The sequence below is a fragment of the Schistocerca gregaria genome, chromosome 11 (genome assembly GCF_023897955.1).
Source record: "Schistocerca gregaria isolate iqSchGreg1 chromosome 11, iqSchGreg1.2, whole genome shotgun sequence".
Lineage (NCBI taxonomy): Eukaryota > Metazoa > Arthropoda > Insecta > Orthoptera > Acrididae > Schistocerca > Schistocerca gregaria.
This window is the reverse complement of record NC_064930.1, coordinates 72,950,841-72,978,469: the sequence shown is the minus strand read 5'-3', so window position 1 is coordinate 72,978,469 and position 27,629 is coordinate 72,950,841. Positions and strand designations below refer to the sequence as shown.

The window sequence follows — 27,629 nt, the reverse complement described above, 5'->3', positions numbered from 1 at the left end:
CGAAATAATATTGTTTCGCTGCCCAGATTGGTATGTGGGTGAGTCCAACATACTATTTACAAAACGACCAAATTGTGGTGATGCAGCAAAATGCGGAGTGCCAAATTTAAAAGAACGCCAAATCCCTAAGATGGGCAAAGTTTTGCAGAAGTTCGAAATATGGTGCGTACTTCAGAGCGAGCTGCTTATAACAATTTACATAACGAAACTCTGTCTCGGAATCTGGCAGAAAACCCAAAGAAATTCTGGTCATACATAAAGCACGCCAGTTGCAAGACGGAATAAATACCTTCACTGTGCGATAACAACGGTGAAGTCACCGATGACAGTGCCACCAAAGCAGAGTTATTAAACGCGGTTCTACGAAACTCCTTCACCAAAGAAGACGCAATAAATATTCCCGAATTCCAATCAAAAACGACTGCCAAAATGAGAAACACCCTCGGTGTACCACTTAATAAAGGCAAGGCCCCTCGTCCAGACTGTATATGTCAGGTTCCTCTCAGAGTATGCTGATACTATAGCTCCATATTTAGCAGTTATATACAACCGCTCGCTCACAGAAAGATCCGCACCTAAAGACTGGAAAACTGCTCAAGTCACACCAATACCCAAAAGGGAAGTAGGAGTAATCCGCTGAATTACAGGCCTATATCACTAATGTCGGTTTGCAGTACGGTTTTGGAACGTATACTGTATTCGAACATTATGAAGTACCTCGAAGAAAACGATTTATTGACGCGTAGTCAGCACGGATTCAGAAAACATCGTTCTTGCGAAACACAACTAGCTCTTTATACTCACGAAGTAATGAGTGCTATCGACAGGGGATGTCAGATTCACTCCATATGTTTAGATTTCCAGAAGGCTTTCGATACCGTTCCTCACAAACGTATTTTAACCAAACTCCGTGCCTATGGAATATCGCCACAGTTGTGCGACTGGATTCGTGATTTCCTGCCAGAAAGGTCACAGTTCGTAGTAATAGACGGAAAGTCATCGAGTTAAACAGAAATAATATCCGGTGATCCCCAAGGAAGAGTTATAGGCTTTCTATTGCTCCTTATCTATATTAACGACATAGGAGACAATCTGTGTAGCCGTCTTAGATTGTTTGCACATGATACTGTCATTTGCCGTTTTGTAAAGTCATCAGATGACCAAAACGAATAGCACAATGATTTAGATAAGGTACCTGTATGGTGCGAAAAGTGGCAGTGGACCCTGAATAAAGAAAAGTGTGAGGTTATTCACATGAGTACTAAAAGAAATCAGCTAAATTTCGATTACGCGATAAGTCACACAAGTCTGAGGGATGTAAATTCAATAAATACTTAGGGATTACAATTACAAAAAACCTAAATTGGAACGATCACGTAGATATTGTTGTGGACAGAGCAAACCAAAGACTGCGATTCACTGGCAGAACACTTAGAAGGTGCAACAGGTCTACTAAAGAGACTGCTTACACCACGCTTGTCCGCCCTATTCTGGAGTACTGCTGTGCGGTGTGGGATCCACATCAGGTGGGACTGACGGATGACATCGAAAAAGTACAAAGAAGGGCAGCTCGTTTTGTATTATCGCGAAATAGGAGAGACAGTGTCAGAGACATGACACGTGAATTGGAGTAGCAATCATTAAAACAAAGGCGTTTTTCGTTGCGACGGGATCTTCTCATGAAATTTCAATCGGCAGTTATCTGCTACCGTTGCGAAAACATACTATTGGCACTCATCTACATAGGGATTAATAATCATCACTATAAAATAAGAGAAATCAGAGCTCGCACAGAAAAATTTAAGTGCTCGTTTTCCCGCGTGCCGTTCGAGAGTAGAACAGTAAAGAGACATCTTGAAGGCACTTTATTGTGAATATCAGAGTGATCACGTAGATGTAGATACGTACGCCATCTTATTTCGCTGCATGCAGCACAGTACAGTAGTTTTTGCAAATAGTATTCTGCACTCAGCCATACACATAACCCCCTCCCCCCCACCCCCCCCCCCCCCCCCCCCACACACACACACACACATAAGCCCAGAGTTCACACGCAATGGATGTTGAATGACAGGTGAATGATTTGCAACTGGACTGAACAGATATGAAACTAGTCATCAGTTAATAAACACTAACTTCCGTGTAATTTTGACAGTTCTTTACAACTTTATTGAGTCATTTCAAGTTGCTGCCTTGTTGTCATACAGCATGGCAGAAATACAGGGTGACAATTAGTGTACTATATGCAATGAAATAATCAAGACGTTTGCATGGTTTCCGCTAGGATGTTCAAAGCGCACAATTGGCCGAGGAGCATGATGGGCATTAGTGCACTACTGGCCATTAAAATTGCAACACCATGAAGATGGCGTGCTACAGACGCGAAATTTAACCGACAAAAGGAAGATGCTGTGATATGCAAATGATTAGCTTTTCAGAGCATTCACACAAGGTTGGCGCCGGTGGCGACAGCTAAAACGTGCTGACATGAGGAAAGTTTCCAACCGATTTCTCATACACAAACAGCATTTTACCCTCGTCGTCTGGTGAAACGTTGTTGTGATGCCTCGTGTAACGACGAGAAAAGCGTACCATCACGTTTCCTACTTTGATAAAGGTCGGACTGTAGCCTATCGCGATTGCGGTTTATCGTGTCGCGACACTGCTGCTCGCGTTGGTCGAGATCCAATGACTGTTAGCAGAATATGGAATCGGTATGTTCAGGAGGGTAATACGGAACGCCGTGCTGGATCCCAACAGCCTCGTATCACTAGCAGTCGGGATGACAGGCATCTTATCCGCACGGCTGTAGCGGATCGTGCAGCCACGTCTCGATCCCTGAGTCAACAGATAGGGACGTTTGCAAGACAACAACCATCTGCACGAACAGTTCGACGACGTTTGCAGCAGCACGGACTATCAGCTCGGAGACCGTGGCTGCAGTTACTCTTGACGCTGCATCACAGACAGGAGCGCCTGCGATGGTGTACTCGACGACGAACCTGGGTGCACTAATGGCAAAACGCCATTTTTTCGTATGAATCCAAATCATGTTGGTCGCATCCGTTTTTGGCGACATCGCGGTAAACGGACATTGGAAGCCTGTATTCGTCATCGCCGTACTGGCGTATCACCCGGCGAGATTGTATGGGGTGCCATTGGTTACACGTCTCGCTCACCTCTTGTTCGCATTGACGGCACTTTGAACAGTGGACGTTACATTTCAGATGTGTTACGACCCGTGGCTCTACCCTTCATTCGATCCCTGCGTAACCCAAATATTTCAGCAGGATAATGCACGACCGCATGTTGCAGGTCCTGTACGGGCCTTTCTGGATACAGAAAATGTTCGACTGCTGCCGTGGCCAGCACATTCTCCTATCTCTCACCAATTGAAAACGTCTGGTCAATGGTGGCCGAGCAACTGGCTCGTCACAATACGCCAGTCACTACTCTTGATGAACTGTGGTATCGTGTTGAAGCTTCATGGGCAGCTGTACTTGTACACGCAGTCCAAGCTCTGTTTGAGTGAATGCCCACGCGTATCATGGCCGCTATTATTGCCAGAGGTGGTTGTTGTGGGTACTGATTTCTCAGGACCTATGTACCCAAATTTGCATGAAAATGTAATCACATGTCGCTACGGTCGCAGGTTCGAATCCTGCCTCGGGCATGGACGTGTGTGTTGTCCTCAGGTTAGTTAGGTTTAAGTAGTTCTACGTTCTAGGGGACTGATGACCTCAGATGTTAAGTCCCATACCGCTCAGAGCCATTTTAAGCAATTTTATTGTAATCACATGTCAGTTCTGGTATTATATATTTGTCCAATGAATACCCGTTTATCATCTGCATTTCTTCTTGGTGTAGCAATTTTAATGGCCAGTCGTGTATGCGCATTGGTTTAGCAACGAAGCCCACTTTCATTTAGACTGATTCGTCAGTGAGCAAAGTTTGTATATTTGGGGCGTGAGAATCCTCATTTCGCGATCGAGAAGTCTCTTCATCTTCAATGGGTGGCTGTGTGGTGAGCAATGGCCCGTCACGGTATAGTCGGTGCGATATTGCTTGATGGTACGGTGACTATTGTAGGGTTCATGAATGTTTTGCAAGATGGTTTCATCCCCATTATCCAAAACGACGCTGATTTCGAAAAGTTATGGTTCATGTGAGAGAGCTCGACCCCATCGAAGCACGAGAGTGTCTGATGTCCTGGAGGAGCACTTTGGTGACCGCTTCCTGGCTCTGGGGTATCCAGGGGCCACTGCCATGGGACACGATTACCCGCCATATTCCTACGGATCTGAACACATGCGACTGCTTTTAGTGGGGCCATACTGAAGACAAGGTGTACAGTGATACCCCCAAAGCCATTGCTGAGATGGAAACAGTCATTCAGGAGATCATCGATAACATCGATGTTCTGACACTTCAACGGCTCATGCAGAATTTCGCTTCTCGTCATGCCACATCGACCCCAATGATGGCAGGTATATCAAACATAACCTAAATCCGATTATCTGTAGTGACGTTTACTTGTTGAATAAAGACTGTGCATGCCGTAGTCTGTAACAGCATCACGTAGGCGATGGAGGACATCACTGTAGTACTCTTCAGTGATTGTATGACCTCGTGGTTCATACTCTTAGTGTTACCGCACTGCAGAAGTCAAGAAAAGCAGGCAGCATCACAATGGCGTTACTGCGCACTTGGTGGGCCTTCTTTGGTCTTGGTATGAGGAATGCTCACACTGTGATGCCTGCGATTCGGCTTCCAGGTCGTATCTGTACACCAAGGACTCATCACCAGTGATTATAGTTGGGGTTATTGTTTGTCGAGCATGTCCTGTGAGACTTCAAAACATCCACATCTACATCCAGACTCCGCAAGGCGGAGGGTACCTTGATTACCTCTATCGGTTCTTCCTCCTTTTCCAGTCTCGTATTGTACGTGGAAAGAAGGATTGTCGGTGTGCCTCAGTGTGGGCTCTAATCTCTCTGATTTTAGCCTGATGGTCTCTTCGCGAGATATACGTAGGAGGGAGCAATATACTACTTGACTCCTCGGTGAAGGTATGTTCTCGAAACTTCAACAATAGCCCGTACCGAGCTACTGAGTGTCTCTCCTGCAGACTCTTCCACTGGAGTTTATCTATCATCTCCGTAACGCTTTTGCGATTACTAAATGATCATGTAACGAAGCGCGCTGCGCTCTGTTCGATCTTCTCTATCTCTTCTACCAACCCCACCTGGTACGGATCCCACACTGCTGAGCAGTATTCAAGCAGTGGGCGAACAAGTGTACTGTAACCTACTTCCTTTGTTTTCGGATTGAATTACCTTAGGATTCTACCAATGAATCTCAGTGTGGCATCTGTTTTACCGACGATCGACTTTATATGATCATTCCATTTTAAATCACTCCTAATGTCTACACCCAGATAATTTATGGAATTAACTGCTTCCAGTTGCTGACCTGCTATTTTGTAGCTAAATGATAAGGGATCTACCTTTCTATGTATTCGCAGCACATTACACTTGTCTACATTGAGATTCAATTGCCATTCCCTGCACCATGTGTCAATTCACTGCAGATCCTCCTGTACTTCAGTACAATTTTCCATTGTTACAACCTCTCGATATACCACAGCATCATCCGCAAAAAAGCCTCAGTGAACTTCCGATGTTATCCACAAGGTCATTTATGTATATTGTGACGATGTTGATTTCGTCGACGCTCCCTTTGTGGACAAATGGTTGGTCACAAAGCAATTTCTATGATTTGTAAATGATAGATTTCAGCCATCAGTCGTCCTTTGGAATATTTGTTGGCAGGTCTAGATTTCGGCCAGCAACTAGCCATTCTCAATGCACTGTCCTTTTTTGGTCAATGCATGTAATGCCTGTTGGTCTGGCTTTGTACACAGTTCAAGGCAAAAATTAGTATTCCATGAACTGTGTAGAAAGCCAGACCAACAGGCATTGTGTAAGGTGTCAGGCAAATCCAACACCTTACATGAAAACCCTGACATGATAAGCAAATCCAGTAGTATGTCACATAGCTCCGAATAAATTGTGACATTAAATTAACCAAAGTAATACGAGTAACGAGTGAGCAAATGGAATACCACAGACTAACACAAGAATGCCTAAATGCATGTCGTACCTCCCCACCGTGAGGCAGACGCAGTTCCGAGGGGAGAAACGAGGACAGAAGCCGAGAGCAGGACCGTGTTAAGCTAGGAAAGAGAGGGGCTGGGCATCCACGCTGCGAGCCTACCTGTACAACTATACAACCCGCACGTTTTAGCGTCAGGCTTTTTCGCGTCTCAGGTATGTCAAGGACAACCCCCAGCCCATGTTAAAAGCTAGAGCCCTGCAGAAAAGCAGTATAGATCTTACGATAACACAAAAAGGGCCACTACCACCCGCAAGTTTTAGCGTGAGACTTTTACGCGTGTCTGTTACGTCAAGGACCACCCCCCAGCCCATGTTAAAAGATAGAGCCCTCCAGAAGAGCAGTATAGATCTCACGATAACGCTAAAAGGACCACACCAGCTGCAAGTTTTGGCGTGAGACTTTTTCACGTCTCTGTTACGTTGCAAACTTTAAAAACATTGCCCCACCACGGAAAGTATAACGTTTCTCATTGGATAGAAAGAATTTTTGTAGGCGGAGCGTAAGGTTAACATTGAGACCCTGATTGGTCAGATGAAAACACAGCCAGATAGCTTATTTAAACTAACTTCGGTAAATTGTAGTAAGGAGAAGTGGAGAGTTGGTTCCGAGAAGGCGAGCTGGATGGCTGCTGCGCCGGCCGCTGCCGCCCTGACGCTGCTTAAACACCGACAAGGTAATGAACGCACGCGATGCCGCATTTTTGAGCGCATAAGGCTTCACTCAGAACTGCAGAAGACTCATCTGTTACACCCCCTTTTTGCGTAATACTAATGGTGATCGTTAATTGAAACTCATGGTGTTCACATTTGCCACTTGAAGTAAAGATCTGAAACGCGATGATTTTTCTTTTATATAGTTATTGAGAAGCCACATCAGCCACTGTAATTTACGACAAGTTAGATAAGTAATTAAAGATAATTGAGGGTCACTGTAGACCATTTTGATAGTTTTCTCTTTTGTGAAACTTAAATTAAACCTAGATTATAGATGTGATATGGCATAGGTCATCCTTCGATCGATTTTAGAACTTGGAAATCCATTTAGGGAATATTCGTTCACATTTTTGTTGAACGCTGTTGGTTTTTACCATCCTGTATTAAAACATTTCCTTTTATCAATAGGGCAATTTATAAACGATGTTTTGTGATTAGAATAAATTTCCAGTGGTAAACTTAACTGCTTTTTCGACGTTATTTTACCAGCTAACTAAAAATAGGAAAGCCTTGAACCCTTTCCACTATATTTAGTTAGAATTAAGATTCTTTTACAGGGAGTGCAGTGGAGCTGACGCTGAGATCATTTAGTATTTGGTTGTATCATCGCTAGTCTCACTGAACTCTTCTGAATTCTACACGTCATGTGTGGTCTGGCGTCTCCTTACCAGCAACAGGTCCCAGGTTCAAACTAGTCAATTCCCTAAAAAACACGCTCAGAGCGTCGTTGCGCGAAAGTGGTAGGGAGACACGATATAGTACAATCAGACACCACCATGAATGTTTAGAATTGCACGCATTGAAGAAAAAAGGACAGTGCATTGAGAATGGCTAGTTGGTGGCCGAAATCTAGACCTGCCAACAAGTATTCCAAAGGACGACTGATGGCTGAAATCTATCATTTACAAATCAAAACAACGGTCGCTGCGTGCAACAGCCTCTGAATGGAGGGTAACCTGATTTCTATGATAGGCACGTGATGGTCCCAATCACCACAGCGTTCAGTTTGGCAACGACCTAGTTATTTGCGCATGTTGATGGACGACCGAAGTGTGGCTCATTCACCACCGACTGGGTCCCGGGTTGGATTCCTGGCCGGGTTAGGGATTTTCTCTGCCCGGGCACTGAGTGTTCGTGTTGTCCTCATCATTTCGTCATCATCATCATTTGTGAGAGTGGCTAGACTCTACTGTGAAAAAGTTGGACTATGTAAAAGTTGGGATTTTGTATGGGCGCTGATGACTGTGCAGTTGAGCGCCCCACAACCCAAACACCATCATCATCTTCATCATTACTATCCATCGACTAGCAGCGTCTTTAAACGGGTTGTACCACTCCTTAACCGTAGAATGCTATACTGATTCCAAACCCTTCCATACCTATACCTTCGTGACTCGACTACCGCACCTACGTTTGGCCAGTAAAGTGGTTAAAGGCGACGCAACGGAAGTATTATAAAGACTGTAAGAAAAACACATTTCAAGATTTACACCGTCCTTCCATTGCAATAAATCACAAAACTCACACCGCACAGGTTTGATAAAAAATGGTTCAAATGGCTCTGAGCGCTATGGGACTTAAATTCTGAGGTCACCAGTCCCCTAGAACTTAGAACTACTTAAACCTACCTAACCTAAGGACATCACACATATCCATGCTCGAGGCTTAAACCTAACTAACCTAAGAACTACACACATATCCATGCTCGAGGCAGGATTCGAACCTGAGGCCTTAGCGGTCGCGGCGGTTCCAGACTGTAGCGCCTAGAACCGTTCGGCCACCCCGGCCAGCGCACAGAATTGCAGACAAAAGGGCGTTGATACATATTTTTCACCCAGTGGGAACACTGTGGAATAAGTATCCAAAAGAAAATGGCATCAACCCAATTGCATGATAAGCTGAATGATGGGTTGCGAAGAGTATTGAATACAAACAATAGTTAAACAAAGAACAGAAGAAGTATCTTGATAAAAAGTGTGGAACCACAGAAAGCATGTATATCCAGTGAAATGACCAGAATAGCCGACATAAAAACGAATATAACATCCAAAAGAGATACAAAAAAAATCAAACCTGCCCTTGACTAAAGAATATGGCTACATATCGAAAATGGCCTCTTGACTTCAAATGTTACTGAGGAACTGTACAAAATCGACCTCAAAGGAAAAACATTCTGGGAGACAAGTAACTCATCCCGACAATGTGAATTTCTTCAGGCTTCATGAGCATTGCTGATGCCACGTATTGCACACACTGTTGTGATGTTCCCCATACACAGGTGCATCACACGTTACACAATAGCTTTTCGTCATTCTTCTCATCTTATAGCTGCAATCTCGGCGAATGTGGCGTTTTCTAGGCCGAGAGGGCTGGTTTGGGATGCGGCTCTTTGACCTATGCTGGGAATTGCTGCAGGAGGGGTGGAATTACTCTTGTTTCGGGCACCTTTCAAAGACGTTTTCTACCGAGTGATCAAAAAGTGAGTATAAATTTGAAAACTTAATGAACCACGGTATAAAGTAGATAGGCAGGTAAAAATTGACACACATGCTTGGAATGACATGGGGTTTTATTAGAAAAAGAAAAAGGAAAACAAAGTTCACAAAATGTCCGACAGATGGCGCTGGACAGCAAAACATCAGTGACTGCACATGACAATCGTGTATAAAAGGATCTGTAATGAGAGAGAGGTAGATGCGCCAGCAGTTGCAGCATGTTGACGTTACCTGAAAAGGCCCTTTTAGTGAAGCTATATTATCAGAATGGGGAATGTGCTAGTTCAGCGTTACGATCCTATCGCCATAGGAAGCGGATTCGAACGGGTAAAGGTCCGTTGACAAACGCAGCTTTGGCGAGAATGATTTCGAAGTTCGAAGCCACGGGTTATTCAGACGATAGACCCCGTAGTGGCCGAACGAGCACAAGGCGTAACGCTGCTGAGACAGTTCAGGAAGAAATGGAGACTGTAGCGGGTTCCTCTATGCACGGGGAAGTCGGCGCTCGTGCAGTCGCACGTCGCACCTGCATTCCGTACACTACTGTTTGGTTGGCACTGAGGCGTACCCTCCGGTGCTATCCGTACAAAATCCGTCGGCATCATGAACTGTTACCTGGCGATTTAGTGAAGCGGAGAGCGTTTGCCTTGTGGGCGTTTCAAAAGATGGCAGAAGATGACGATTGGTTGAGTAACGTATTGTGGACCAACGAAGCTCATTTCGCGCTCCGAGGGTCTGGTAATGACCCACAACTGCAGAATTTGGGCTACCGAAAATCTTACATCTCTCGTGGAAACTCCACTGCACGACGAGAAAGTCAGGTATGGGTTGTATTTACGTCATCTACCGTTATCGGGCCTTTTTTCCTCGAGGAAATGCGTGATTCTGGTTTTGTAACTGCTTCCGTGATGGGTGAGAGGTACGCCGATATGTTACAGAATCACATCATCCCCAGCCTGGCTGATAAACACCTGCTGGAACGTACGATGTTTATGCAGGATGGCGCTCCACCCCATATTGCTAGACGCGTGAAAGATCTCTTGCGCGCGTCGTTTGGTGATGATCGTTTGCTTAGCCGCCACTTTCGTCACGCTTGGCCTCCCAGGTCCCCAGACCTCAGTCCGTGCGATTATTGGCTTTGGGGTTGCCTGAAGTCGCAAGTGTATCGTGATCGACCGACATCTCTACGGATGCTGAAAGACAACATCCGACGCCAATGCCTCACCATAACTCCGGACAAGCTCTACAGTGCTGTTCACGACATTATTCCTCGACTACAGCTATTGTTGAGGAATGATGGTGGACATATTGAGCATTTCCTGTAAAGAACATCATCTTTGCTTTGTCTTACTTTGTAATCTAGTTATTGCTATTCTGATCAGATGAAGCGCCATCTGCCGGACATTTTTTGAACTTTTGTATTTTTTTGGTTCTAATGAAACCCCATGTCATTCCGAGCATGTGTGTCAATTTGTACCTCTCTATCTACATTATTCCGTGATTTATGCAGTTTTCAAATTTATACTGACTTTTTGATCACCCAGTATTATCTGCTTCAATGCATATGCAAGGGATACCATGAAATTCAGCCGAGACAGGCCATTCCTGTCTTAGGCATTTGCTCCTATTTGGATGGCACCAAGATGTTTCGGAAGTCGTCTCCAGAGGACGAAACTGTGGCTAACGACAGGGAAGCTGCTGAGGAATTCTTCTACAGTGAACCAATCTCGTTACATGTGTTCTGCACATTTTTCATGCTAGTATATTTAGGACGAACAGTTGACTGTTTTCCCTTCTTCTTGTTTTTCCCAACAGACGCTTCCTTGTCAGTTTGGGTCACCATTGCGTTCAGTACTTCATCGTCAAAATCTGATGCAGAGTGGATGGTGCCATCGGAAACAATATATTCCTTTTGATCCTGTAGCCTTTGTCAGAATCATCAGATCATCTAAAGCTCTGATTGCATTGCATCTATAACTCTCAGTTTTGGGTACTTCGTCAGGACCCAAAAAGAAAATGAAAGTTATGGAACAGGTGCCATAGCCCATTTCAAACCAAAATGTTCTTTGCAACGGAGATTCAACCAGATACCAACTGCAAATTGGCCGCTCATTACTAAACATTCGTCGAATCGACGAGTCCATTTTGTTCCTGAACACTACGCATTAGGCGTTTCGACCAATGAACATTTACGTGCATACCTATACCTTCGTCAATTTTATGCTATAACTTTGGGACGAAATACGGTTTACCTGAGCGAAGAGCGGCGTAGGTCCCCTTCGCCGGCGGAATCAGAGAGCCAACTGGACACACCCGACGCCCGACGTCCCCGGATTTCTTTCTGTGGGGAAAGTTGGAGGATATTTGCTATCGTGATCCACCGACAACGCCTGACAACATGCGTCATCGCATGGTCAGTACATGTGCGAACATTACGGAAGGCGAACTTCTCGCTGTTGAGAGGAATGTCGTTACACTTACTGGCAAACGCACTGAGGTTGGCGGACATCATTTTTAGTATTTATTGCATTAATGTGGTATTTACAGGTAATCAGGCTGTAACAGCATGCGTTCTCAGAAAGTTACATGTATCACATTGGAACAACCGAAATAAAATGTTGAAACGTACCTATGTTCTGTATTTCAATTTAAAAAACCTACATATTACCAACTGTTCGTTTAAAATTGTGAGCCATATGTTTCTGACTATTACAGCGCCATCTGTCACAAAGCGAAAAAAGTGGTGCAACTAAAACATTCATATTTGTTTACGTACTACACGAATCTGTAATAAAATTTTGGGGATTCCTATTTAAAAAAAAAAAAAAACAATGCAGTTGATATGCATTTGACCTATGGCAGCGCCATCTAGCGGGCCAACCATAGCGCCACCTGGTTTCCTCCTTCAAGCTAGACAAGTTTCGTTCTTTGTAGTTTTTTCGTTCGACGCTATTTCGTGAGATATTTGGCCCTTGCGACCACACAGAAGTGTCGCAACACGACGTGGCGTGGACTCGACTAATGTCTGAAGTAGGGCTGGAAGGAACTGACACCGTGAATCCTGCACGTCTGTCCATAAAGCCGTAAGAGTACGAGGGGTTGCAGGTCGCTTGTCAACACCACGTTGCAACGCATCCCAGGTATGCTCAATAAGGTTCATGTCTGTCATGAAATATATGTTAAAAAATGACGTAATTCCTCCAGCTGTATTAAGGTGTTCTTTTTATTGGCAACTTGGAAGAGCAGTTGAATGGAATGGACAGTGTCTTGAAAGAACCATATAAGATGAACATCAACAAAAGCAAAACGAGGATCACGGAATGTAGTCGAATTAAGTCGGGTGATGCTGAGGAAATTAGATTAGGAAATGAGACACTTAAAGTAGTAAAGGAGTTTTGCTATTTGGGGAGCAAAATAACTGACGATGGTCAGAGAGGATATAAAGTGTAGACTGGCAATGGCAAGGAAAGCGTTTCTGAAGAAGAAAAATTTGTTAACATCGAGTATAGATTTAAGTGTCAGGAAGTAGTTTCTGAAAATATTTGTATGGAGTGTAGCCATGTATGGAAGTGAAACGTGGACGATAAATAGTTTGGAAAAGAAGAGAATAGAAACTTTCGAAATGTGGTGCTACAGAAGAATGCTGAAGATTAGATGGATAGATCACGTAACTAATGAGGAGGTATTGAATAGAATTGGGGAGAAGAGGAGTTTGTGGCACAACTTGACTAGAAGAAGGGATCGGTTGGTAGGACATGTTCTGAGGCATCAAGGGATCACAAATTTAGCATTGGAGGGCAGCGTGGAGGGTAAAAATCATGGAGGGAGACCAAGAGATGAATACACTAAGCAGGTTCAGAAGGATGTAGGTTGCAGTAGGTGCTGGGAGATGAAGCAGCTTGCACAGGATAGGGTAGCATGGAGAGCTGCATCAAACCAGTCTCAGGACTGAAGACCACAACAACAACAGTTTCGATGTTGTTACATCATGATCTTCAGGCCTATACTTGTTTACAGTAACCGTATGTGTCACACACCAGTTACTACACTAGTGTCTAACACTAATAACTGATCAGTTACTGCCTGCCTTGCGCGTGGAACACGCCTACCTCACCACTGACCACTAGTGTTACAGACATACGTTTACTGTAAACAAGTATGGGCCTGAAGATGATGTTGTAACAACATCGAAACTAGTTGCCAATAAAACCAACACCTTAATACAGCTGGAGGAATTACGTCATTTTTTAACATATATTATACCAGCTGACGTCCCAAGTCGTCCATTTTAATTATGGATATACGAAGATTGTCATGAAGTATGCTATTCAATACCGCTTCAACCGCACTCGAGCTATGTGCCAGCCATCTTGCATTACGTAGGAAATCAGCATACATTGCACCATTTAGATTTCCATCAATGAAATGGGGGCCAGTTATCCTTCCTGCCATAATGCCGCACCATACATTAACCCGACAATGTCGCTCATGTTCCACTTGTCGCAAGCCGTCGTGAATGTTCCGTTGCCCAATAGTGCATATTATGCCGGTTTACGGTACCACTGTTGGTGAATGGCGCTTCGTCACTAAATAAAACGCGTACTAAAAATCTGTCATTGTCCTGTAATTTCTCTTGTGTCCAGTGGCAGAACTGTACACGACGTTCAAAGTCGTCGCCATGCAATTCCTGGTGCATAGAAATATGGTACGGGTGCAATCGATGTTGACGTAGCATTCTCAACGCCGACGTTTTTGAGATTCCCGATTATCGCACAATTTGTGTGCTCTCTGATGTGCGGATTAGCCGCGACAGCAGCTAAAACACCTACTTGGGCATCATCATTTGTTGCAGGTCGTGGTTGACGTTTCACACGTGGCTGAACACTTCCTGTTTCCTTAAGTAACGTACCTATCCGGCGAACGGTCCGGACACTTGGATGTTGTCGTCCAGGATACCGAGCAGCATACATAGCACACGCCCGTTGGGCATTTTGATCACGATAGCCATACATCAACACGATATCGACCTTTTCCGCAATTGGTAAACAGTCCATTTTAACACGGGTAATGAATAACCAAGCAAATACCGCCCGCGCTGGCAGAATGTTACGTGGTACCATGTACTCATACGTTTGTGACCATACAGCGCCGTCTATCACAAAGCGAAAAAAGTGGTCGAGCTAAAACATTCATATTTCTTTACGTACTACACGAATATGTAATAAACAATGGAGTTACTATTTAAAAAGCGCAGTTGATATCCGTTTGACCTGTGGCAGCGTCATCTAGCGTGACAACCATAGCGCCATCTGGTTTCCTTCTTCAAGCTAGACCAGTTTCGTTCGTTGTAGATTCTTCGTTTGACGCTTATTTTGGGAGATATATGCCTGATACTATTCTAAGAGATCTCATTTCCAGAGTGGCTCATGCGTTTAAAGTACAAAATCCTAGGTAACTGAATTTTGTTCACTGTTGTGTCCCCCCTACCCTCCATCTCTACACCCTTCATCTCCTTTCCCAAGGTGGCTTCCATCAACTCACACTCCCGGATGATGCCCTCTCTCCCTCCATTTATCCCTCCTATCAACTCTGATCCTCACCTCCCCTCCTTTCCTCCGTCCTTTTCCTGGGCTCCGTCTCTCTCCCCCCTTCCATCCTCTTTTTTCTCCACTTACCCTCTCTGTGCCCCCCTTCTCTCCCCCAAGTCCTTTTGCATTTCCCTCCTCTGCCTTTTCGCATTGCCTCTCGGGTCTGCCCTGCCTCTCTCCCCCTTATGAGTCCTCTCCCTCCTTTGGTTCGCCCCCTTTCGTTTTTTCCTCTCCTCCCTCCTTGTTTTCTCCCTCATCCACGTCCCCCCCCCCCCCCCCCCGCCCGCCATCTGCACTAGCCTGTCATCTTTGTGACGACAGTTTGGTGCAGTGTTTTACAGTGAGTGTTCAGTGTCGTGTGTCCTTTGGGAAGTGTTGCGAACGGACATCATACTGTCGCTCGGTGTGATTTTTTTATCTCTTGCGAACAGAAACTAGACTGTCACCATGTTTTTTAATTGTGTGTTTACCGTGTTACTCGTCTGATATCTGTGTGTTTTATGAGAATTGGCAATCCCTTTGCTTTACGTTTTAACTTTCCACAATTTTCCGCCGTTTTAACGATTTAAGTCACCATTTTATCGCCTGCTTTCATTGTTTCTTTTCTTCTTACGTTTTAAAAAGTCTGTAGGCTGAGAGCAGCTACTAACAAGGGAACCTCCCCATCGCACCCCCTCAGATTCAGTTATAAGTTGGCACAGTGGATAGGCCTTGAAACAATGAACACAGATCAGTCGGGAAAACATGAAGAAGTTGTGTGGAACTATGAAAAAAATAAGCAAAATATACAAACTGAGTAGTCCATGCGCAAGATAAGCAACTTCATGGAAAGTGTGATCTTACGAGCGCCGTGGTCCCATGGTTAGCGTGAGCAGCTGCGGAACAAGAGGTCCTTGGTTCAAGTCTTCTCTCCAGTGAAAAGTTCAATTTCTTATTTTCAGACAATTATGAAAGTTCAGGCACTCACACATAATCAACTTCGCTCTCCAAAATTCCAGGACATGTTCACATTTGCTTGGACATATGCAGATTTGATGGTCTACACACGGAAAAATTTGAAAACGTAAAAACCATATGTTTTGACAGAGCACAGGGAAAAGTGTGCGACTGTGAAACTGTTGCATTCATGTGTTGCAGGTTATGTGACAAACTCTTACGTTTTCATCACTTTTTTGGGAGTGATTATCGCATCCACAAGAAAAGCTAAAACGGGCAAGGTAGAAGAATCTTTTTACCCATTCACCAAGTGTACAAGTTAGGTGGGTCGACAACATATTCCTGTCATGTGACGCACATGCCGTCACCGGTGTGGTATAGAATAAATCAGACGTGTTTTCATCTACATCTACTCTACATCTACATTTATACTCCGCAAGCCACCCAACGGTGTGTGGCGAAGGGCACTTTAGGTGCCACTCTCATTACCTCCCTTTTCTGTTCCAGTTGCGTATGGTTCGCGGGAAGAACGACTGCCGGAAAGCCTCCGTGCGCGCTCCAATCTCTCTAATTTCACATTCGTGATCTCCTCGCGAGGTATAAGTAGGGGAAGCAATATATTCGATACCTCATCCAGAAACGCACCCTCTCGAAATCTGGCGAGCAAGCTACACCGCGATGCAGAGCGTCTCTCTTGCAGAGTCTGCCACTTGAGTTTACTAAACATCTCCGTAACGCTATCACGGTTACCAAATAACCCTGTAGCGAAACGCGCCGCTCTTCTTTGGATCTTCTCTATCTCCTCCGTCAACCCGATCTGGTACGGACCCCACACTGATGAGCAATACTCAAGTATAGGCAGAATGAGTGTTTTGTAAGCCACCTCCTTTGTTGATGGACTACATTTTCTAAGGACCCTCCCAATGAATCTCAACCTGGTACCCGCCTTACCAACAATTAATTTTATATGATCATTCCACTTCAAATAGTTCCGTACGCATACTCCCAGATATTTTATAGAAGTAACTGCTACCAGTGTTTGTTCCGCTATCATATAATCATACAATAAAGGATCCTTCTTTCTGTGTATTCGCAATACATTACATTTGTCTGTGTTAAGGGTCAGTTGCCACTCCCTGCACCAAGTGCCTATCCGCTGCAGATCTTCCTGCATTTCGCTACAATTTTCTAATGCTGCAACTTCTTTGTATACTACAGCATCATCCGCGAAAAGCCGCATGGAACTTCCTATGACCTTGCGATCAAATGTTTTCTGTTCCCAATTGGAGAGGCACTTCTTTTCGTCTACTAATCGCACGGCTTTGCGGTGCGGTCGCAAAACACAGACACTAAACTTATTACAGTGAAGAGACACGTCAATGAATGAGCGGACACATCGTAACTTTGCGAAAATGAAGAAAGTAAAATTTTCACTCGAGGGAAGACTCGAATCTTTTTTTTTTTTAACGTATATAGACTTTTATTTACAAAATAACAATTTTCGTTTTACAAATACAGTTTACATTTTACTTGTAAAGACGAGACAATCCATTCTTTGCTTTTATTTTGCTGTTACTGTACTGTCCGGGTAATTATTTCGTTTGGTGCTTTTTTTTTATTTAATATTTTTCGAGAGTCTCTCAGTCAGAGTTCGATATTTGTTTCTTGCGCTGTTTATTGTTGCAGTTTAACGTTTCTGACTCTTTGTACACTACATTTGTACGTGTGGCAGAATGAATTTTGAATAATCATTGCTTGTACGATCTAGTTATTAACAGAGAATAATTAGTAAAAGTAATTAGTAAAAAAAGTTATTTTATGGAAATTTTACTTATTATTACATATTAATAGTTGTGGTATTATTATTATTGTTATTATTTTGTAGATAATTTGAGTTGTGGATGATCTCTATTCATTTTAAAATAATGTTGAGTTATTACTATCTTCTTATTAATCTTGTGTTGGAAAACAAGGGGGAGGCATTTTACGTTGGCTGTTGGAAACGAGACCTTAGTGGGACATGCACTAGGCATGAAAACAATTTGACAGAATATTAACGAGTGTATCAGTTGTCAGCTGACAAAAGGACATTACTATTTAAGCGAATTATTTAACCTATTTATTCCGATTGATCAAAGAGCAGTACACTAGGAAGCATTATATAGTGCAATTGTAGAGAGCTAGTTTAATATAGGTGGAGCGTGAGAGTAAGGAAGACTGAAAGGAGGAAACTATTCGTGGTGGAAAGACAGACATATACAGGGTTATTACTAATGATTGAAGCGATTTCACAGCTCTACAATAACTTTATTATTTGAGATATTTTCACAACGCTTTGCACACGCATACAAAAACTCAAAAAGTTGTTTTAGGCATTCACAAATGTTTGATATGTGCCCCTTTAGTGATTTGGCAGACATCAAGCCGATAATCAAGTTCGTCCCACACTCGTCGCAGCATGTCCCCATCAAAGAGTTAGACAGCATCGTTGATGCGAGTTCGCAGTTCTGCCACGTTTCTTGGTAGACGAGGTTTAAACACTGAATCTTTCACATAACCCCACAGGAAGAAATCGCATGGGGTTAAGTCGGGAGAGCGTGGAGGCCATGACATGAATTGCTGATCGTTATCTCCATCGCTTTTCCAATCTCCTGTTTAGGAAATGCCGAACATCACGATGGAAGTGCTTGGAGCACCATCCGGTTGAAAGCTGAAGTCGACGCTGTCGGTCTCCAGTTGTGGCATGAGCCAATTTTCCATCATGTCCAGATACACGTGTCCTGTAACTTTTTTTTTTCGCAGAAGAAAAAGGGGCCGTAAACGTTAAACTGTGAGATTGCACAAAACACGTTAACTTTTGGTGAATTGCGAATTTGCTGCACGAATGCGTGAGGATTCTCTACCGCTCAGATTCGCACATTGTGTCTGTTCACTTCACCATTAAGAAAAAATGTTGCTTCATCACTGAAAACAAGTTTCGCACTGAACGCATCCTCTTCCATGAGCTGTTGCAACCGCGTCGAAAGTTCAAAGCGTTTGACTTTGTCATCAGGTGTCAGCGCTTGTAGCAATTGTAAACGGTAAGGCTTCTGCTTTAGCCTTTTCCATAAGATTTTCCAAACCGTCGGCTGTGGTACGTTTCGCTCGCTGCTTGCTTTATTCGTCGACTTCCGGGGGCTACACGGGAAACTTGCCCGCACGCGTTCAACCATTTCTTCGCTCACTGCAGGCCGAGCCGTTGATTTCCCCTTACAGAGGCATCCAGAAGCTTTAAACTGCGCATACGAGCGCCGAATGGAGTTAGCAGTTGGTGGATCTTTGTTGAACTTCGTCCTGAAGTGTCGTTGCACTGTTATGACTCACTGATGTAAGTGGATTTCAAGCACGACATACGCTTTCTCGGCTCCTGTCGCCATTTTGTCTCACTGCGCTCTCGAGCGCTCTGGCGGCAGAAACCTGAAGTGCGGCTTCAGCCGAACAAAACTTTATGAGTTTTTCTACATATCCGTAGTGTGTCGTGACCATATGTCAATGAATGGAGCTACAGTGAATTTATGAAATCGCTTCAATCATTTGTAATAGCCCTGTATATGCATGTGAATCACTGGTTTGTTGTACTGATAGAACTGTAATAGTTTTGTGGTACTCACAGTTACGCACACCTGTCGAATGCACACGATGGAGGGTAGAAAACAAGAGACAAAAACACAAGGAAAAAACAGAAAAGGACACTCGTAGCTATGGTTAAAAAAATGGCTCTGAGCACTATGGGACTTAACTGCTGAGGTCATCAGTCCCCTAGAACTTAGAACTACTTAAACCTACTAACCTAGGGGTATCACACACATCCATGCCCGAGGCAGGATTCGAACCTGCGACTGTAGCAGTCGCACGGTTCCGGACTGCGCGCCTAGAACCGCGAGACCACCGCGGATGGCGGCTATGGTTATATGAACACTATATTGGAGACTTTTACGTGTTCGATCACTTTTCACTGTCACATTAAAAAAAGAAAAAAAAAACGCTTTAGCACTTTAACAAACGTATCACTGTTGGGGTGTGGGAGGACATCTGCGGCTGCGACAAGGGCATGGGGGGGTTTGTGGCGGTGGGCGGCGGCGATGGCAACGGCGACGGCGGTGGTGGACGCGTCACGTGGTGGCAGACAGAGCGTCCCAAGGACCTCCCGTACAGCAGCTGCTCACTCTAACCACGAGACCACGGCGCTCCTCAGCTCAAACTGTCCTTGATGTTGCCTATCTTTCACGTGGACTACTCAGTTTGTATATTTTTTACTTTTTCTTTCATAGTTCCACACAACTTCTTCCTGTTTTCTCGACTGATCTGTGTTCAGTTTTTCAAGGCCTATCCATTGTGCCAATTTATAACTAAATCTGAGGGGGGAGCGATGGGGAGGTTCCCTTGTAAGCTGCTGCCAGCCCGCCGCCTTCATGGGGAATCGAAATTCAATAACGGAAAAAAACTGAATTTTGTGAAAAAAACGGAGATGTGAGGTGTTTGTGGATATTGCCGTGCAGTGTAGGCGGCGTACCTTGCTCGTGCTCGGTGAGGCTGCGGCCCCTGGTGGTGGCGGCGGCCAGGGAGACCACCATGACGGAGGCCGGCGGCAGCAGCGGCGCCAGCGCCGCTGCGACGGCGCCGCCCCCGAGCCCGCCCCCGAACGCCACGCCCCCGTAGCCGGCGCCGCCCCCGCCGGCGCTGCCGCAGCCGAGGCGCCGGGCGACGGCGGCGTAGGCGGCGCCGGCCCTGACGAGCGCCTCCAGCTCGGGGAAGCGCCGGCCGTAGAGGCCGCGCAGCAGCGCGTGCGCCGAGCCCAGGTCTGCGTCCAGGTCGCTGCACGCCGCGCTCGCCTCCCACACCGTGCACGGCTGCTCGCACCCGCTCGCCACCTGTGGGTGGGGAGGCGTGCACGCGTGAGCTGCCACCGCAGTCGGCGAAAAGAGGAAAAACCCGTTCGCCACCTGCGGGGGGGAGGCGTGCACGCGTGAGCTGCCACCGCAGTCGGCGATAAGAGGAAAAACCCGCTCGCCACCTGCGGGGGGAGGCGTGCACGCGTGAGCTGCCACCGCAGTCGGCGAAAAGAGGAAAAACCCGCTCGCCACCTGCGGGGGAGGCGTGCACGCGTGAGCTGCCACCGCAGTCGGCGAAAAGAGGAAAAACCCGCTCGCCACCTGCGGGGGGAAGGCGTGCACGCGTGAGCTGCCACTGCAGTCGGCGAAAAGAGGAAAAACCCGCTCGCCACCTGTGGGGGGAAGTCGTGCACGTGTGAGCTGCCACCGCAGTCGGCGAAAAGAGGAAAAGCCCGCTCGCCACCTGCGGGGGGAAGTCGTGCACGCGTGAGCTGCCACCGCAGTCGGCGAAAAGAGGAAAAACCCGCTCGCCACCTGTGGGGGGAAGGCGTGCACGCGTGAGCTGCCACCGCAGTCGGCGAAAAGAGGAAAAACCCGCTCGCCACCTGCGGGGGAGGCGTGCACGCGTGAGCTGCCACCGCAGTCGGCGAAAAGAGGAAAAACCCGCTCGCCACCTGCGGGGGGAAGGCGTGCACGCGTGAGCTGCCACCGCAGTCGGCGAAAAGAGGAAAAACCCGCTCGCCACCTGCGGGGGGAAGGCGTGCACGCGTGAGCTGCCACCGCAGTCGGCGAAAAGAGGAAAAACCCGTTCGCCACCTGCGGGGGGGAGGCGTGCACGCGTGAGCTGCCACCGCAGTCGGCGAAAAGAGGAAAAACCCGCTCGCCACCTGCGGGGGGAGGCATGCACGCGTGAGCTGCCACCGCAGTCGGCGAAAAGAGGAAAAACCCGCTCGCCACCTGCGGGGGAGGCGTGCACGCGTGAGCTGCCACCACAGTCGGCGAAAAGAGGAAAAACCCGCTCGCCACCTGCGGGGGGAAGGCGTGCACGCGTGAGCTGCCACTGCAGTCGGCGAAAAGAGGAAAAACCCGCTCGCCACCTGTGGGGGGAAGTCGTGCACGTGTGAGCTGCCACCGCAGTCGGCGAAAAGAGGAAAAGCCCGCTCGCCACCTGCGGGGGGAAGTCGTGCACGCGTGAGCTGCCACCGCAGTCGGCGAAAAGAGGAAAAACCCGCTCGCCACCTGTGGGGGGAAGGCGTGCACGCGTGAGCTGCCACCGCAGTCGGCGAAAAGAGGAAAAACCCGCTCGCCACCTGCGGGGGAGGCGTGCACGCGTGAGCTGCCACCGCAGTCGGCGAAAAGAGGAAAAACCCGCTCGCCACCTGCGGGGGGAAGGCGTGCACGCGTGAGCTGCCACCGCAGTCGGCGAAAAGAGGAAAAACCCGCTCGCCACCTGCGGGGGGAAGGCGTGCACGCGTGAGCTGCCACCGCAGTCGGCGAAAAGAGGAAAAACCCGCTCGCCACCTGCGGGGGGGAGGCGTGCACGCGTGAGCTGCCACCGCAGTCGGCGAAAAGAGGAAAAACCCGCTCGCCACCTGCGGGGGGAAGTCGTGCACGTGTGAGCTGCCACCGCAGTCGGCGAAAAGAGGAAAAGCCCGCTCGCCACCTGCGGGGGGAAGTCGTGCACGCGTGAGCTGCCACCGCAGTCAGCGAAAAGAGGAAAAACCCGCTCGCCACCTGTGGGGGGAAGTCGTGCACGTGTGAGCTGCCACCGCAGTCGGCGAAAAGAGGAAAAACCCGCTCGCCACCTGCGGGGGAAGGCGTGCACGCGTGAGCTGCCACTGCAGTCGGCGAAAAGAGGAAAAACCCGCTCGCCACCTGCGAGGGACGACGGTTCAATCCCGCGTCCGGCCATCCTCATTTAGGTTTGCCTTGATTTCCCTAAACCACTCCAGGCAAATGCCAGGATGGTTCCTCTGAAAGGGCACGGCCGACTTCCTTCCCTAATCCGATGATCACACTGTCTGGTCTCCTTCCCCAAAAACAACCAATCACCAACCAACCTGCGAGGGAGGTGCCTGCCAGGGGCACGTCTGAGCTCTCACCGCAGTCGGCGAAAAAAGAGAAAGCCTGCAGAAGTGCGAGTGGCACTCGCGCTACGGGACTTGCCAGTAGGCTGTTTAGTTTCTAATATTGCTAATGCCACCGTCACGTAGCGCTGTGTATGAAAATCACTGGCTGTGCTGTGTGCTCTCTGTGGCTCGTTTCCATTGTTGGAATGTTCGCTATTGTAGTGTTGGGCAGTTGGATGTGAACAGTGCGTAATGTTGCTCAGTTGTAGAGATGGGTCGAACTCGTTCATTCCCGTGAACTACTTCACTCGCTTCACTCTTTGCCGTGAACCGTTCAAATGAAGTTGTTCATTCCTGAAGTACGGAACCATAGCGAAGTTGCCCAGTTCGCCTCGCTCGTACAATAAAGCTTCGTAATACTTCATAATTTTACCAACAGATGGCCGAACTATGCAGTAGCGTGAACGCAACGTCTCACGCTCTTACAGCGTCTGACAGTGAGTTAAATAGAGCATGGTCGAAGGGGACAAAGGAAAGATAAACAGAGAAGCCTGTCACATATAAAGGAGGTATTACATTTAATCTTGCTCGACATTTTCTCATGAAGCGCCCAAAAAAGTCTTTATCTGCCAAGTGAAACATTATTTGGTGTATTAATGGACTGAAAACTAGGGCTACCAACGAAATGCAGTCCAATTTTATGTACCTTTTAAAATTGAATCCAAAATAGAATGAGTTTGTTTACCACTGCCACAAAGTCTATATACCTACATTACGTAATTATTCAGAAAGTTTTCCTGTGGATTTTATTTTTGTTGAGAATAATAACCCTACAGATTCAAAACGTAAATTGTCACATGTAGTCATTGGTACGATTTCAGGTAAAATCGTTCTTTCAGTGTTATTAACAAACCTTTTATTTTCATGTCGGCTGTGCGTGCTCACACAGCCAGCCTCTTCGTTTGTACCTTTAATATTGATTTCTCTGCAAGCGCTGCCAACGGTAGGCTACCCGTAGAAGCGGAGTGTAACTGCGCAATTAGTCACGGGTAATGAATGATGGCAGCACTGCAGGAAGCAACTGACGCTGCTTTCCCCTCGCCCCTCACCCAACAATCCCACGTAAACCTATCGTTCGCCACAAACACCGCGCGATTCGTCGACAGGCGGTATTTTTTTTTACGTACCTTGAGTAGAGGAAGGACTGAAGTGAAGGGAGGATGAGTGACGTAGCGCCGATGTAGTGGGAGAGGGAGAGGGGAAGAGAGTGAGTGAACTAGAAAAAAGTGTGGAGTGTGCTATCTGGGAAGAGTTTGAAGTACCAGTTCATTGAAATTGAGTGTTTAGTTCACACTTCACTGGAGTGAAGCGTTCATTTGAACGACTGATTCACGAGCTCCACATCACTACTCAGTTGGAGGTGAGCTGCCAGCAGTGGTGGATGTGGGGAGAGAGATGGCGGAGTTTTGAGAGCGGATGATCTGGACGTGTGTCCATCAGGACAGTAAATTTTATATACATACTGACTTTTGAACACTGTTAAAGTAAATACATTTGTTTGTTCTGTATCAAAATCTTTCATTTGCTAACTATGCCTATCAGTAGTTAGTGCCTTCAGTAGTTTGAATCTTTTATTTAGTTGGCAGTATTGGCGATCGCTGTATTGCAGTACTTTGAGTAACGAAGATTTTTGTGAGGTAAATGATTTATGAAAGATATAGGTTACTGTTAGTCAGGGCCATTCTGTTGTAAGGATTACTAAAAGTCAGATTGCATTGCGCTAAAAATATTGTGTGTCAGTTTAGTGTCGATCAGAATAGGTAAAGAGAGAAATGTACAAGTACGTTCAGTTCTGCTCAGCTATTTGAAAATAAAATAACGTAAGATGTTTATCAGCACAGTAATTCATAAATTTTTCTAAGGGGACGTTTCATATACGGGACTTCCGCACAAACTTACTCATGGGTAGAGATTATTTATTTACTTACTAGCTGTTGCCAGCTGCTTCCTCTACATCTGCATCTGCATGGATACTCTGCAAATAACACCCAAGGGGAGTCAGAACGGAACTATATTTTTTTCACATTTTCGGATTTTTATCTCATTATAAAATTTGCAATCCTATAAATATATATAAATTCACATGGGAAGTATTTCGTTCTATTTTTTTTTAAATACAGACTGGCTCACCAAAGGTGTTACCATTTGTTTCTTTCACAATTTACGACGCATGAGATCTCTGCAGCAGTACCAGCAGAGCTTGGGAAAACAAATGAGTTACGAAATGACGTGTAATTCACGATACTGCCGCTAGGAGACTAGTAAGCAGCAATGGCTGATAGTGGAAGACTGAGACACAGCAACAATCGGTAATTGTGTTACATTTTCATGAAACGAAAAGCCTTGTTGTGACCCTGATGCTTTTTCGACAACAGTTTAACACACGATGAGTCCCTTGCAAGAAGACCATCCACAGGCTGTAAGATAAATTCGTACAGGAAGAAACAGTATTGGAAGCGAAGCGACCTCGGCCTAAGCCTGTTTGTTCGCCGGAGAATATTGAAGCGGTACGAGTTGCTGTACAGAGAAGTCTCGGGAAATCGTGTGGAAAGGCAGCAATGCAACTGGGAATATCCACACACTCCGTTCAACGCATTCTTAAAAGTGACCTCCAAATGTACCCATACAAGATGGCCTGTGCACAGAAGCTCACAGAAGAACACAAGCAGCAGAGGCTACTGTCTGCTCAGTGGGCGGAGGATAGGGAAGAAAGTCTCAACAACGTCTGGTTTTCAGGCGAGGCGCATTTTCATTTAGACAGTGTGGTTAACAAACAAAATGTACGCTTTTGGGCCACTGAAAACCCACAGGTGCTTCATGAACGACAACATTATGCTCCGCGGATTACAGCGTAGGCAGCAATTTCCAGTCACGGACTTATTGGACCCTTTTTCTTTGAAGAAACTGTGAACAGCCAGTGTTATTTGAACGTGCTTCGCAATAGCTTCATTCCACAGCTTCTTGCTACTGCCTTGCCCTTTGACACGCAGTGGTTCATGCAAGCCCACATACTGCAAACACTGTGTTGGAGTTTTTACCCGAGCATTTCGACATGCGGATCATTTCACTCAAGTTTCCACGTCGCTTCAATGACGGACAAAATTGGCCCCCCAATAGTCCAGACCTTAATCCGTGTGACTTTTTTCTTTGGGGGTGCCTAAAGGAAATTTTTTTCCCGGAACGTCCACGTGATTTAATGGAGCTCAGAAGAGTTATTCTTCAAGCTTGCAGTGAAATTACGGAAGATATGCGCCGTAGGGTAATACTATCTTCAATGTTCGTTTGAAGGAAGTTGGGAAACGATATGGTGGACATATTGAGCACGTGCTGAGTTAGAACAAATCTCCAGGGACGGCTCTTCATTGTAGTATATGTTCCTTTCAGATTGTATTGACAATAAAGTTTATATTTAAAAACAAAATGGTAACATTTCGTGTACCGCGCTGTATAATCTACACCGGTTGAAAATGTTATCGTTTTTACCTGCATGACTTCAAGCTCTAATAAAATCGGTAATTTTTTATATAGACGCCTGAGGAGTGCTGTCTTATGAAGGTCACGTCCAGGAGAGGATAGGCACCAGGTTCAGGAAGTTGAAACAAAGTTTGACAGACAAGAAACTTTCTGATGGTAAAACCATAACAGGCTCGCTGACAGACAAAAGATTGATGAACTAGAGACGTATTATGGGATGGCCATTAGAAATAATACTGAGGATTTGTTGAAAATGAAGCACGCAGTATGCGCTACCTTCTTCCACAGACTGTCAACTAATGAAAAACCAGTACATTACTTGTACTCTCCTTTGCAAACAGTTCATACAGCCGTAAATAAAATGTTCAAATGTGTGTGAAATCTTACGGGACTTAACTGCTAAGGTCATCAGTCCCTAAGCTTACACACTACTTAACCTAAATTATCCTAAGGACAAACACACACACCCATGCCCGAGGGAGGACTCGAACCTCCGCCGGGACCAACTTTCTTAGTCCATGACTGCAGCGCCTCAGACCGCTCGGCGAATCCCGCGCGGCAGCCGTAGCCATTCCATCCCAGCGGCAGTCATGGATATTATAAAACCTACTTACTGAGACATGGCAAATCCGGAATTACTGCAGAAGTGTCTGCATGGTCAGACTCAAAATCGCAATGAGTCGTTCAATAATCTCATATGGACTCGCTTACCAAAAAAATGTTTCTGTTGCAATGAAGACACTAAATTGGGGGGTCAGTGATGCTGTTATTGCTTTTCATGTGGCAACATTGGTAGGGTGAAAGTGCAACAGCATATTGGAATTTATCCTGGAGCAAACTGCATCAGAGAACTTGAACGGATGGACAAGGTCCGATTTGATATAGCAGAGTATGCGGCACAGTTGGCCACTAGGGAGCCCAGAAAGAAGAAAAGAAGAAGAAAATTGGAGAAGTATCAAGAGGATGATATACAGTACGGAGCAGGGTGGTTTTGACTGACTAAAAATTAAAAGAAATTAAACAAATACCCGCCCGCATCTCGTGGTCGTGCGGTAGCGTTCTCGCTTCCCACGCCCGAGGTCCCGGGTTCGATTCCCGGCGGGGCCAGGGATTTTCTCTGCCTCTTGATGGCTGGGTGTTGTGTGATGTCCTTAGGTTAGTTAGATTTAAGTAGTTCTAAGTTCTAGGGGACTGATGACCATAGATGTCAAGTCCCATAGTGCTCAGAGACATTTGAACCATAAGT

The 27,629-nt window shown here is 46.1% G+C and overlaps 1 protein-coding gene across 1 annotated transcript in view; it reads right to left on the bottom strand.

The window, feature by feature from the left end:
• LOC126295027 (U4/U6 small nuclear ribonucleoprotein Prp31-like) overlaps positions 1–27,629 on the bottom strand; it is a 153,366-nt gene that overhangs the window by 53,186 nt on the left and 72,551 nt on the right. Inside the window, exon 3 of the mRNA XM_049987278.1 lies at positions 20,655–20,819. Within this exon, the coding sequence (XP_049843235.1) occupies positions 20,655–20,819 (165 nt within the window). The remainder of the gene's footprint in view (positions 1–20,654; positions 20,820–27,629) is intronic.